We start from the raw sequence: 15570 nt of genomic DNA, 5'->3' as shown, positions 1-15570 counted from the left end.
TAAACAGGTGCAGATTTCACAGCTGCCTCTCTTATGGGCGCGTGCACACACACACACACACACACAAATCCTACAGGTGTTGTGTACATGTTCGCTCCATTTGACTCGGGGAAACCTTGGCATTCGATCAAAAGCATAATGATATGCAGATCAAGTTGTGTGTACTTGAGTGTGTGATTGTGCGAGTGTTTATAGCTAAATAGGCCGGGGTGCCTTGTGAGTAACAGTGCAGCTCAATAAGCTCAAACAGCATGGTAACTGAACTAAAAGGGTATAAAATACTAAGTGGCTGGAAGTCTCAGGATCGTATGGTTAGAGAATCCCAGTGGTCTGTAATGTAAGTCTAATCTGCACAATTTTCTCCAGACCTTTTTAATATTCATTCATTGGCGTTTTTTGGAAACAAAATGCTTTCGATGTGTAAGTAACAAGTTTGAAGGAGTTTGGCTGAAACTACCGAGCACCATGCATTCACAAGCTTTCATTATTAGAGGAGCAGAAACGTGGTGTTCTAAAAACAGAATACACATTTTAGACTTTGTAATATGTGGCGTAAAACCTCTGCGCCTTTAAATCTTATTCAAACAGCAGAGCATGTCAATCACAGGTTTTAATCTCACCTCCTGCTTCACACCATTAAGCTCTTTGGTGAGCTGGTTAACCCTCGCCTCTCTCTCATCCATTCTTCTCTCCAATAAGGTGCTGAGCTCGCTCCTCAGTGACACCATTTTGGCCTCGGCCTGGAACACAGTCAGCAGACCATATTCAATCATTCATCTTCATAAACTGCAATTAAAGCAGCTGCATTTTTAGACAGCTTCTCTCACCTACGGGTCACAGTGTGTAAAGAATGTGGAATCAGATAGAATCGGTTATGAGCAATGTTGAACCGTCCTCATAAAATGTCAAAACATCAGTCAAAAGGAGGGAAAATGTATTAAAACACGTGCAGTGTATACTCGCAATAAACACACATAAAAGGAAAGATAAAACAGATTATATCTGCCATAGATGCAAGCATAATTTATGGTGCACAGTAATATACAAACATAACAGAGAGGGACTTTTGATGACACAAGACTTTGCTATTCTGATGTGTTGTCCTGGTGTGAGTGTGTCTTGTGTGGGAGTGTATGCACATGGTGATCTGGTGGGTTTGGTTTGTTATGGCAGCAGCTACAACACTCTGGTCCCTCATAAGCAGACTAAAGTGCTGAGGTCGGCGGTTAGCTAAACTCCCATGGAGCTGATACCACTGATTAATTTCCTCCATCTTCGTGGCCCCCATCCATTCGGACCGCCTTCTTTCCCTTCCCCCCCAGCCCATTCACCTTCTCCTGAATATTAAATCAGTTCCCTTTTTTAATTTCCATTTCCAGACAACCACAGTTCATTTTTCTCTCAAGTGTCATATAGCCACGACATGGTATAGCAGCCTCCACATATATATTAGGGATGGTTGATGTGACTTATTGTTATTGTTATCATTTTTCCATTTGCTGCCTGTGTGTCCCTCTGCACTCCATGCATGGCTAAATCATGACCTGCATGTGGTGCAAATACCTAATAACAGCAGTGAAATTTCCTATCTGGACAATTAGATATACTCATGTTTCCGTGTTTAATCGCCACAAAAAACCAAAAGCATCTGCTTCACGATAGCATATATACTATCACTGTTGTGCTATTTTTGTGTAGGGTTTCCACCTGGATAATAACAAACTACTCCGAGTATATACAGTATGTTAACATGTTGGTGAGGGAAAAGGGGAATAGAGAAAAATCTGCACTGTTGTTGTCTTTGTTTTGATTTTTTTACTGAGCTCTACCATTTAGAGACTGAACAAAAATCAAAATACTATCATAAATTACCATTACTGTTGTAGAGGATACGCCTAAACACATATACTGTAGCATAGTTGTCATCCCTTTTAATTCAGTCTTGCCAATACATGAACATTGCATATAATTTGCTGTTCACTTATTACCTGCTGATCCCTGACGACTGATATCAATATCAGTATTGCAGTGAGTGCAGAATGCATGCTGGGTAACTCTGGATATGCAAAGGCAAGGACATCCTCCTTTAGTAACTCTTTCAGCTGAAGTTGCCGCGAAATGCCGTCGCTGTAATTAATATAATGAATACTATTTATCCATCTATGTCACACAGACAATGTGACTTAATTTAGTGAAAAGAATGCAAGCTGCTGGAGTCAAATTGACTTTATCAGAATGAATCAGTATTATAAACAGTATGAGTGTTTGACTTGAGTGTCGGTTGTAATTTATTGTTCCACAGCCACAGTTCTCAAACTGTGGTACGTGCACCACCAGTGGTACGTGAGCTTCCTCAGATGGGAAATCAGAAATACTGTTCTACTGTTTGTACCGGGGGTATCTGATCAGAGCGGAGCTGAGGAATTTTAACCGGAGTGCGTAAAAAATTAAACAAATTACAAAAATAAATGAAATAATAATAATTAGAGTCGCCTTATCTCTCGCTCCATCTTCATCTAATTTTGTGGAGAATGATAAGAGAGCAAATTATCTTATTGGGAATAAATCTGCCTCCCGTGAAAAGAAGCACTGTTCTACAGCAATACATACCATTTGAATACATCTGTCCTCAACTGTGTCACAGGCTCAGCAACACAAAAGCAACCTCGTTATGTGTACATTAAAACGAGTAACTCAAGTTTCTTTCCCTTTTAACTGAATGGTTTTTTGCATTATTTGATAAAGTAACTCAGGTACTGTGAAGTCCACACTTCACCGGGCAACTGTTTTTAACCTTAAGGCTGATTGTTGTAATTAACATCAACGTACGCACCCGTGTGGACACAAACGCGTACCGTAGATGTCATCGCTCAATGTCCCAGCTGCAAATGAAATCTCATTCTCTCTAACAATCTGAGGCCCACGATGAAATCTCCCTCTCCCTCCTGCCCCTTCATCTTAGTCTTCACTAAATCACACCCTGTCCTCTTTTTTTTCATCAGTCGACACACCTGTTTAATATATTTATGGAAAACACAAGCGGAGAAGAAACAATCACACACACACACACACACAGCTTATGTGCACTCGTTTGTGATTATGTCAGTGTGATCAAATATTCATTTGTACCTACATTTACACACAGGTTAACACTTTGATGTCCTTTCACTTTGCTCTGCCTTGTTTGTGCATGTGACAACAACAGCAGCAGCAGTAGCATCTGCTCCAGCTTTTACCTCTGCCCGCCCCTCTCTCTGGCATTGTTGTGTCTTCCTATCATCATATTACTGCACATCACCTGCTTGCATATAGCCTGGAACCTCGCCCAGGAAACTGGGGAAGTGGGAAGTGATTTGGAAAAATGAGGGCAATAAAAAAAAAGTACAGGGATGAATGGAGAAATGTGATATAAGGTAATATGCTAACCCAATCAGCAGGCTGCTGTTTGCCGACAGTATAATCAACATATCGGCCTAATGTCATTACTGCTATATGAGAAATAATATTGCGTGAAATGATATTGCGCAGTCCATGCATGCCTGTGTGGTGCACACATGAGCGAGCGTACACGTCTAAATGTATGTATTCCCCAACACTTCCCTGTCACAGTAGAGCTGCACACACACACACACACACACACACACACACACACACACACACACACACACACACACACACACACACACACACACACACAAGATAGTGCGAAGATTCAAAACTATGCAAAAAAAAATTTAAAACGTGTGGTGTTTTATTTCCTTTATTATGTAAAAAAGGGGGAGGGGGACTTTGGTTGTTGAGGGCAATTAATTGATTGATCGCTTGAAAATTGTTATTGATTTGACAAAGAAAGATTCTATTTTGCTCCACTGACAATTTCCATTTGTTTTAAAAATAAGAAGCGAAATCAGATTTACTTCAATGGGTTTATGGGCGAAGGTTTATTGGTATCATTATTTAAAATATATTTTTTTTCACTTATCCATGTGCGTACACACACACACACACGTGCACACACAAAAGGCCCAAAGACTGTGACACAAGAGGATATTAGTTAGTGTGTGGCTTCCATATCCTGAATGCATGAGGCCATTGATGGCCTCTGTTGATGGACAATGGCGTGAAGCCATCACTCACGTTATGGAGCTTTAATTGGAGACAGCATAAAACGATAAACCAAGAAACATGCATGGCTGAACAGCCCAATGTAAACCATTAATCATGGCACAGGGAAAGACAAGTGGCTGCCACACACACACGGGCGCGCACCCATGCACATGCACGCATACACTCGGAGAGCAGAAGCACACACATGCTGCCTTTGCATCACACACCTTGCATTTGGGTGCATATTTGCACAGATGCATGCACATGTGCACACACACACACACAAAGCGAGAGAGAGAGAGAGAGAAAATGGCAGAGACAAGCGTCCCAGTCACATATTCTCATGATAGATGACCCATTTAACTTTGATTTCTGAGAGAAATGAGCTCGCCAGTGATACAGGGTTACCACACACGCACACTTACCATCTCATTCATAATACACATACGTGCAACGGCCTATACTTACATGAACTCCCAGTCTACATTTAGTTTATATGTAAATAACAGCTTGCATTATTTTGTAGACACGTATTCATGCTTTCTTTTCCTCTCTCACTCTTTCACAAACAGGTGCACACACACACAGATATGCACACGGGGCCACTTATTTGCATGAGAAAGATTTAAATGCGAGGATGATTTGTGATACAAGCAATCAGAAGTAAAGTACTTCATCAGTAGCTGCATCACACACACACACACACACACACACACACACACACACACACGCACATCTCCACTGGTCATAAATACAAATCCATGTAGGCACGCATTCAACTGCTTGTAAAGTCCAGGCAATCCAACAGCGGGAAGGATAAATCAGAGTCACAAAAAGATGACGTTAATAACACAAATGGGCGCGCACACACACACACCCTGCAAAAATGTGTAAAAAAACAACACAACAAACCTTACAGACATTATAGTGTATGTCCTCGGAAAGTTGGAGTCTGGAAAATGCACCACAGTACTGCCAAAATTATTTTATTATTGACTTATAGCTCCTGTGACACAGTTCCTGATGGTAGGAAAAAAAAGGTCTGCAATGGACAGACAGAAAGACATCACGTGGCCTGAAAAAAGACATCTCAACAAAGTTACAGAACCAGGTTGGCAGAGAAAATTGTTTATTTTTGATAAAAATTGGAGTAGATAGAAAGAAGATTTGGAGAAGAGAAGCCGCTGTGTGGAATTTCTTTAAAAGAAAATGAATTCACACATTGAAATGGAAGATGAGAGGTGACTGCTGCTCTGATGAGAGTGATAAGGTTATTCTCCCAAAGAGAAGCGAGGAGAGCTGAGAAAACTCAAGGTCCTGCTGTCGAAGGGTTAAACAACTCAGTAGGCAGAGGTGCACCTTGAGCATGAGAAAACTGAAATCATGAGCATTTCTGTTCTTTTTCTGTTCTCCACCATTTTCATCCCAAAATGTAGCCGCTGCCAAACACACAAGACTCTCACTTTCATCACACGAGTGATTCATTTACGCAAACTTATAATATCGCAATACAGCCCTTTGTTTATTTGGTCCTTGATTGTAAATTGTAACGCCCCCACAAGCAACTGCGCCCCATCACTGCGACTCCCCAGAGACGTATGATATTTAGACAGATAGCTGGTGCATTAGAAGGACAAAAACCTTCCAAATTCACACAAACATACACAGGCAAACGTTCCATGCAGCAAGTGCAGCCCCTCAGCGCTGCTCTGTCCTCACATGCTTGGTTTCCTCATCTAATTGCTGCCATTCATCAGTGTGTGTGCGTGTGTGTGTGTGTGTCTGCGTGTGCGTGTGTGCCCAGCACTACTTTTGTGTTCCTGTGCTTCTTACGTGATTCTGTCACTGTGCATTTACAAACAACTGTGGTGAAAAGGGAGACGGTAACACATAATCAGACAGACAGGTAAGAATGGGAAGGGTATGAAACAGAAGGACAAAGATGCACACACACACACACACACACACACACACACACACACACACACACACACAGCTGTCACAATGCCATAGGGCATACTAAACCTGTCAGCATTTATACCTGCTGGCTTGTACTCTGGCTTGCCATGTGGAATTAGTCTCACATAATATGCCAGCATCTTTATAGAAAACAACAAACACCTACTTATATAATATGACTGTTATACTGTCAATCACAATGCTTATCATAATCTATGCATTTGTTATTCTGTGTGAAGTGTTTTAGCCTTTATACCTGATTGAGTGCAGAGACAAAAATAAATCAGATACAGTAGCAAGCAGGTATGTGTCCAAAGAAAAACAAAAGAGCAACAACAGCGATCGTGATTACTGCAACACAGGCTTTTGAATCTTTCTTTGGTGTGAAGCTAATCAAAATTCTGAGCTCATAACATCAGCTAATTGCAACTCAACTTATATCTAATATTGATGTTTTTTTCCACATGTAAACAAATGAGACTGATTGCACTCTTCTGAGCTCTCGTGAAAAATGCGACTGCGGTGACGAGTGCAGCTCTTTACTGTGTGCACTGCCTGACTGGCGTGTGTCTGCAGAATCACATTTATATGACGGTGTGCCTGTGTGTCTTTAATAACACCACCATCCACATTATTGCAATTTTTTCCACTCATGTGTGCTCTGTGTGCCTGTGTGTGTGTTGAACATGATAATTTGTCAGTTTATGTTGTGTGGGGGCTAAACAGATAAACAGATAAGCAATCCATGGCTCAATCCTTCATCCTGCTCTGATTATAAATCAGCTGGAGCTCTCACAAGCAATCAGCAAGAGCAATCTGCAGCCGCCACAGACACCCTATCAATCAGAGGGGACCATCACACTGTCACACACAAACGCACATAATCTTAAGGAACACACACTCACATATTTGCATGGTCCTGCACCTGCACGCACACACACACACACACACACACACACACAGACACACACAGAGGCAGGTATCCTGCAAATTTAATTCTGTATCTCCACCCTGCAGCCCCCTTCTTCCTCCTTTTGAAACTTCTCCCTCTTATCTCCCCTTTTTTTTTTGTCTTGCTGAAACGGGATCACAGAGTCGCAACAGCGGGTTTCATCCAGCTCGCTGCCTGCCGGCCACGGAACAGTGCAGAGCGAGACACATCACTCCTAATTACAGTCTGATATTAATAACAGAGAAAAATATTAATCTTGGAGGTAAACACTAAGCCGCTTAAAGGAAAATTGCAAATAAATCAGATTATCTTAGGAATATCCTCTGAATGGGCCGAGGGGGTAATGAGAAACCTGGGTCCAACCTCGCTCCCCTCCCTCTCTTTTTTTCTCTCTCGCTCTGTCATTTCCGACTCCCCATTCTCCTGCAGGATTGAAAAAGGTGCGACTACGTGCATGTGTCAGGGTGTGTTGTGTGTTTGTGATCACATCTGTGTATTTATAAAGCTGCAGTGACCCCCCCCCACCACTAGCATTACCTCCCTCTTCTCTCTCTCTCTCTCTTTGCTGCTATATTCATTTTTCAGCTGCAATTTTATTTTTTCATCAGACAGGGGTGGTGTGGGGGAGTGGGGTGAGGGGGTGCCGCCGAGCAGATTCAATTAGGTTCTGTGATTGGGCCGCTGGCATTCACCGGGGTCATGGAAAGGTTAAAGAATTCAGTGGCACAAACATGATTATGGCTCTGTAGCATTTGATCAGAAGTAAGGTTTGTCACGGCAAAACTAGAGCCCCCGCGTTTCGTATGCCGGGACCACCGGTTTGGCCTGAGTGTGACGCGAGGTGTTCCACATGTTGGTTTAGTTGATTTTTTTTCCCCCCACTGAATGTCAATTACATGCTGAAGAGGCTGGATATACAAGGCTATGGCAAGATACACAGAGATATGCACAAGTGCATGTGTGTGCACAGGTGAGGCATGCTGCTATACCAATGAGCATGAAAACGCACAAAGATATATGCACAGAAACATTAATTCTCTCTCTTGCCTTCTCCCTCTCTCTCTCTCTCTCTCTCTCTCTCTCATACACACACACACACTCGGAGAGTAGCAGAGTAATAAAGCTCACCCTTGCAGTGAAATTAAAGCAAGTCAATGACACTGCGTGCTGAGCACACACTAAATCATTTTTATACCCAGATGAAGCAGCCGACATAATACCAGCTCTGCACATGTATCCAATATCACCTGGAGACTACGTGGAAAAAAAAAAAAAAAAAAAAAACAACTAATCAAAAATCATATTGGATATGTCAGATTCGTGTCAGAACAACAGATTAATACTAAATATAGAAAATATGATACAATAAGAGTGTGAGAATTATTTTTTATATTCAAAATGACCAGGCAGAGAGCACATTATGAGATATTGGATTGATAAACCGGCCGGGATGCAGTTGCTCGGTGAGCGTAATAGAACAATAACGTTGCTCCTGGGTTAGCAAAGATTGCATTATGATTTTAATGTCTTTTACAGGCACAAGCCCTTCACCGAGAGGAAATTATGTCAATAAATAAGCAGCCTCACATTCTAAAACAAAGAGAATCATTGTCAATAGAAAGAAACGTGCTGGTATAGAATGGTGTTTGGTTACTATCAAATATCTTACACAGCAGAGCATGTATGCACACACATGCAGACCAGTACGGTTATCGAGTTAATAAACGTACAGGTTTTGCCCGACTTCCTCTCTGACTTAGGATTTATTTAAAAAAAAAAAAAAAAATGGCTCCATTTAAGTTCATTTTAAATGTACTCCAAACTTTTTAACACTTTCAGCAGACGACGTGTGAAATCTTTGCTGGTCAATATCTCAGTGCGACACTCCTCCGAGGTCACAGTGTTTACTCGTATTCCTGAATATTTGTGCACATACGCGCCTTTCCGCTCTCACCTGCCTGCCGCCTCTTAAGTAGATTCATTTTGACAGTGCATGTCAATCATCTCATTTTGGGAGTGCCTGTCAGTCATCTCCTTCCCTCACATCACCAGAACCCACAGCCTTCAGGGAGCTTTTCCATCTGCCACTATCTGCCACTTCAGGTGTGCAACACACCAGCCAGACACGACCAGTCAATAGAGTCGTTCACTACTCCAGTGCCTTGCTGTGACCTAATTGCTGGTGCAACACTCAAATATGTCCTACACTTCCCAATTCTTGCCGACCCCAAACCCCCCACCCCCCCAACTTAGCAATCCCCATTCTATACTCAGGATGGGTATTTACATGCCCCACACCGCAGCGAGCAAACAAGCTCATTTAAAAGTTCATATGCTAATGTGTGACATTTAATCCAAACTTTACACGGGGAAAAGGACACGCAACAATAGATTTTGATTCCTTTCTTGTCCATGAATCTCATCATTCCTCGCCTTCCATATTTATGAGCTGAAAAGGCGGGACACCTCGGAGGGGTGTGATGGGATGGGACGGGGAGTTTACTGTTTGAAATTTGGGCTGATATTTGCACTCGTTTTTTTGTTGATATCCACAAATTGCAGGTTGTTCTAGCAGAAATCCACTTAATAGTTGGCCTTTCTTTACATGAATGTGGGTATTCTGTGACTATTACATTATCACTTTGTTATCTACAGCACTCTAAATGACTGCAGGCTTCTCGGTTTTAAGCTGGCGACTGTCGGTTACCACGGCGAAGTTGTCTGCAGTATCAGCTGTAGCTAATTAATGGAGTTAATACCATGAGTTGGCCAAACCGCAAAGTGAAACCCTTAGCAGTAGTCTGGTAAATGTGTTCTGAGAGGAAGGGCCTGCACGCATGGCCAAAGACAATTTCCTCGAGATACACGACTCAGTATCGTTTTGATATTTCAGAGTGGAAAGAATGGAAAGTGGAAAAACCAAAAAGTCGGCCAAGGGGGTTGTGGTTGGGTAGGGGATGAACTCTGTGTGTGTGTGTGTGTGTGTGTGAGAGAGACTATTAAACACACAGTGCTTATAGTATTTTTATAATTTCCCCACAAATTTGCATTATTTTATCATTTATTTGCCTCTTGGATGACGTCTGTATGCATGAATGCATTTGATTTTTTTTGTGTGTGCTTCTGCTCCTCAAGAAACTTTAATTCAACATCAATAATAATGATAATAATAAAAATAACAGAATAAATGTAGATGCTGGTGTGTTACATTTCTCTTCTATCATTCAATCGAAGTCAAGTCTTTATTTGTATGGCAATTTTCAAACAGATAAAATACTTGTAAATTACATAAAAAGGGTGCAGAAAAGGAGTTAAGGAAATGCCATCTGACCCGTTTTTAAATGTGGAAACACCAAAGGTAGGTATATTTAGATGGAGAGATGGATAGAATTAAAAGTGAATAAAGTCACAAGTGAAAAAAACTGCATAAAATAATTACGTGAAATACTCAAGAGTAAAACTGACAAACTAATAAGGTAGGTCTGGAGTCTGCTTTTCAAAGTTTCAACACTCTGGTCTGCCCTCAGGTCTACAGGGAGGCTGTTCCACAGATGTTGGCCTTCCTTCTAATATTTAATTTGATATATCACTGGATTGGCACATTGTGGGCACTTGGAACTCATAGAAATATGCTCTAAATAAGTGTGGAGCAAGATAAAATAGTGGTTAGTTAAAAAAGCAGTTGGGTTAAATCAGTGGAAAAAATTAAAAAATGTTGCCATTGTTTAGAAAGAAAAAAAAACATTCCTCGACCTGCCTATTTTTCCAGATCCACTACAAAAATGTGAAGAGTTCTTATTTTGGCCTTGTCCCACCCCTTCACAAAATACCATGGACTTGGATCAATAGTTTTGAGCAATCCTGCTGACAGAGAAACAGCTAAACAAACAGCAATGAAAATATTACCTCTTTGGCAGAGGTAAAAATTGAAGACCTACACAAGTGAATTTTTGTGTCAACAAAAAGGGTTTGTAATTGACAGGTTCTCAACCTCTCTCTCTCTCTCCCTCTCTCACATGCACACACACATCGACCAGGACAGGCCAGGGATGAGCACACCCCATCTGATCTGTGGCCCGTTCATTCATTAGACCCATGCTCTCCCATATTGATTTCAGCTTAAGTAATGAGAAAGCTTATCCAAAAATCTTTAGCATTTGGGCTCCAACTTAAGGGAATCAATGGGGCCATTTCCCATTTTGAACAGCACATATGCAGGGGTTTTATGTACAGTGAACGGGACAAATCCTGATGCTGATAAATCAATAGGCCTTTTTGTCGATGGACAGGCATGCCTGCACACACACACACACACACGTGTGCGTACGCGGACACACATGGCTGATAAATGGTATTTTTGAGGCAATTAAAGTGAGCTGTAAACATATGAAGGCCAATCAATTGGTCAGTGAGGTCTATTATCAAGGCTTTAACACTGATTTAGAAGGGGCTTTAAGGAGCCAGTGGCTTGGTGTGTGGTACAGTCACTTATGCAGATCAGCAGCGACCTGAACAGATCAGTGCTGCCCTGTGCTAAGCTGTTCACACAAAGAGGGAGTATACATTATCGCCATTACAGTGCTGAAAACCGACGCACGAGGGGACCAATGAGGGACTTCAGATGAACAAGAACAGTTAATCTAAGGGACATTTGTTTTTTTTATGTTATGTTTAAAAGTTGAGTTGTATGTTTTTCTTTTTTTATTCTAGCAAATGTTCATGAGGTCTTTTCTTAAATCATAAAAAAAAAAAAATTGCACCAATATTAACTCCCGCTTAGCCAAAGGCAATGTTAAATAATTGCATTTAGGTGAAATAAAGGCAGGGGGTGAGGGGGAGAAAGATGCATATTGGACATTTCTCTTTTAGCAACGGTAGACAAGCTCATTAAGGCGAAAACAAATATGTCAATGCTGGCCATTCTTCAGGACCCTCCCAACCGCCAACTGCCTCCACTTTGCTAAAGGTGAGACATGTATTAGCAAAGCTAACCCACAGACAACATTTCCCTGAGGAAATGCTGCATTAATATTCAGTTGTTCCAGTATTTGGTGGCTATGAAAAAGCCTGACAGCTTTGGTGCTCAATGCCCCCACTCCCCCTCTTCAGGTTTACTCGGCAAGTGTAAGCAGGAGGTAACAATTTGTCGTATAGCCACCAGGGGGCGATAACACTGGTTGCAAAAATATCTCTTTGAATGGAAGTGTCGGGGAAAATGAACTTACTTTGCATTTGACTTATAAAGTCAGTATATAAAGTCAGTCTATTTTACATATATAAAGCACGGCACATAAGCGTGGAACCCATTTTGTTAACATCTTTTCAAGTCCAATGGTGTCGAGTTTGACAGGCTTCAAACTTAGCAGGTGGCTTACTAAGGGCACCAGTGTGTGCAGTGCCAACTTTGTTGTTGTTTGAATAAGAAATGCAAGTGATATGAGTAAAAAACAGGTACCACACTGAACAGCTAAAACTTTTCCTTGCAATTTGAAAGTACAGTGATGTAAAGCTTGGCCAAAACCTTTCTTAAGCCTGGTTCACACTGGGTGGACGCTCTGCGTCGCGACGTGCACGTGACGCATCCACTTATAATGTGACTTGTACAACGTGACCCGTTCTCTTCAGTCCAGTTTCAGTCCAGTTGATCTGGCAATGGTGCATGTGTGCTGCTGAGGCATGACATTTCAATTGTGCATCCAATCAAATTGGCAGAGAGGCAGTAAGGATGGCTGGGGAGTGATGAGGGGTGCGGGGGGTTGGCAACTAACTGTTACCATGGTGAACCACTTCTGTCAAAACCACCAAGGTCACAACAGCTGACCTGCAGTGTTATGGGACTTCTGAATAGCATACGTTATATAGACATGAACATTTTTTGCTTTCTTTCTTCCTTTCTTTCTTTTTCTTTCTTCCCCCATATAAAACCACGTCTCCTCCATGTAGGCTTTCTCCCCCTCTTTCATATTTAACATGACTAATTGTGAGACCTGTGGTGTTGCTGAAACCATTAAGTAGGTCTGTGCTGGCAGTGAGTCACAACATGGCCTGTTTGGAGTCATTATATTTCAGTTTGCTAACACACAGCCATTGTGTAAGTGTGGGGTTAGGGGAGACGGTATGATAAAATATTGAGGGCGACCAAGGCAGCTGCAGATGCTAGCTGTCATGTGTGAGCGAATGAATGTTATGACAAGCATGTTTAAACATTCATGTGGGGAGGAGAGTTTAGAAGGGCTTTTCATTAACACCAATATGTCTTCGTCTCCCTGGTGCAGACACTGCTGGTAGAAGCATGACAACAACAGGGAGGAGAGGAATTAACATCTCGAGAGGGAACTGTCACAGATACGCACACAGAGAGAAGTAGAAACACTCTGTCCTTTTTGCATGAGCACACACAAATGCACACATTTCACTTATGCTAAGTACTCTTCAGTACCTTACATCTAACGTGAAAAGTGGTAAGTGAAATTGATGCTATACTTTAAAACTCACAGACACCAAAACAACTTTCTCTTGTTTACCAGGAAAGCGTAACATTGCGATGTGAACTGATCAAATACCTCACAGAAATAGAAATGAGCAACACATTCAAATCGGAAGAGACAGATACACTATAGGTTCTGACATCAACCACAACACTGACAGAACAGAAATGATTTTTCAAAGGGAGAATAAGAATGTGGGTGGTTTCTAGGCCACACATACATCACCCACTATGCTGGTAGGTTGTTGGGAGAGTTGACCTGAGAGCAACAGTGCAAGCTCTTGACAGTTTCTGGAGACTTGAGTGGAAGAGCTATTTGTGGCATTTGGTGGGAACTGAGCAATGGCTAATCTGTTTATATAACCTTGAAACAACCAGATGAAGAGATGCCTACTGTGATAACAGTATTGTGCTTAAAGGGTAAACACTATGTCTCTGACGTATATCCACAATTTTAAATGTCCTGCTTTTTGGTGAAGTTACTTAAGTATTTATTTATTTATTTAATTGATTCTATTTATACCTGAATGTCCTAGCTCTTTTGCACCGACTAGGACAGCTGCCCAATTTCACTGTACAATGACAACAAATGTCTATCTGTATAACCCTGATACAAAACTCTGTAACTTCAGTGTATGACATGTATCTTACAGTAGTGACAGAATTGTATTGTTAGTGTGTTATATAAAAAAAGTGTATCCACATTTTATCTCACTAAAACTCAAGTGGAGTGCAAAATCAATACCTATGCTGATGATCTTATAAAGTCAACGAGGTAAAGGAGAAAAGAGTGGGATCAGGAATCCTTAACATAAGTAGCTTTGACTTGCAAAATGCGTTTGAATAACATGAGCTTTAGTTAATGTCATAAATGGCTTTAAATGCTGCAAGGTGCATTAAAAATATGCCCCGTCAACAGTTTACCTACACCTTGAAGCAAACATTTTTGAATTAATCAAGTTTTCACTGGTCAAGCAATTCCATTTTGATATTCAAATACAGTGCGTGTGTTGTGTATGTGCACGTCGGCGCACGCTCGCGTGGGACTGATCTAATCACTCTTAAATCAGTTAATAAGCCAAGGACATAGAGGAGATGACTCAGCTGATGCGAGCATGAGCTAATATTAGCATCCCACTCGCTGGAGACCTGCGCTACACAAAGTAGTATCCTGTCTTCCCATTACAAAAGTGCAGGCTTTGGACGTTAAGCCCCACAGATTAGCTCATCACAGGGAATTCCATTAGCACATTAGCAAAAGTGTCACGACCGAATGTAAAAGTTGAAAGGATGAGTTTGTAATATATTATTTTTTAACACCACAAGTGTATTTGACGGGTAGCTCTTTGTTTAAAACACACGTGTTGCCACACTTTAAAACTCCTAAAATCAAATCAGTGTGTAGATGGATTTTAATTGAAGTTCACTCACTGTCAGCAATACAACAATTTCCAGAGACGCAGATGAGCACTATTACTGTCAAAACATGTTCTCATCTACAAACTCCATATGATTAACTGGATGTCTAAATGTTGCAAACACAGGCTCACAGGAACATACCCACAGAGGCAAACAGATACATGTTAATGAATACTCAACATATGGACAGAAATGTAAACTGACTATTTTAATTAAAAGCCAGAGCATGCAATTGACTCTGGTTGGGTGGTTGGAAACACCACAACTCTGGATAACTTCCTGTAAGACATAAATCTGTTGTGTTCTCGCTCGCTCCCTCAACAAAGACAGTCTTGTCTGGATGCCTCCTTCCCCTCCCTCCTTCCCTCCCCCCTCCTGTCTCCTCACCCTTCATTAGAAGCACAAGCAGCTGTGGTCAGGTTCAAAGACAGACTACATTCTCTCCCTTTCAGTCATTCTTTTATTCATTCCCACTGTCTTTTTCTTTTCTTATTCACTCTCACTTTTACCAAACCCATCCACACCCCACCTTCCTCTCGGCTCACTCTCCAAGTCTCTCTCTCTCTCTCTCTCTCTCTCGCTCTCTCTGTCTTCTCTAAACACTGTGTCTTCCACATGGCCCCGATAATGAGTGGTGAAGCTAAAC

At 41.5% G+C, this 15570-nt stretch overlaps 1 protein-coding gene across 4 annotated transcripts in view; it reads right to left on the bottom strand.

The window, feature by feature from the left end:
- LOC122769059 (myosin-9-like) overlaps positions 1-15570 on the bottom strand; it is an 84638-nt gene that overhangs the window by 44236 nt on the left and 24832 nt on the right. For 3 of the 4 annotated variants that reach the window (XR_006360405.1, XM_044025336.1, XM_044025355.1), the window contains exon 4: positions 621-740. The exons of the other annotated variant lie outside the window; for it this stretch is intronic. Coding sequence is in view for 2 of the 3 variants with exons in the window: in XM_044025336.1 (XP_043881271.1) it covers positions 621-740 (120 nt within the window). In the remaining variant the exon portion in view is untranslated. The remainder of the gene's footprint in view (positions 1-620; positions 741-15570) is intronic. 4 annotated transcript variants of the gene reach the window in all.

This window comes from Solea senegalensis, linkage group LG1, assembly GCF_019176455.1.
Source record: "Solea senegalensis isolate Sse05_10M linkage group LG1, IFAPA_SoseM_1, whole genome shotgun sequence".
In the NCBI taxonomy this organism is placed as follows: Eukaryota; Metazoa; Chordata; class Actinopteri; order Pleuronectiformes; family Soleidae; genus Solea; species Solea senegalensis.
The sequence above is the reverse complement of the archived record's forward strand: the minus strand, read 5'-3'. Positions and strand labels throughout refer to the sequence as shown.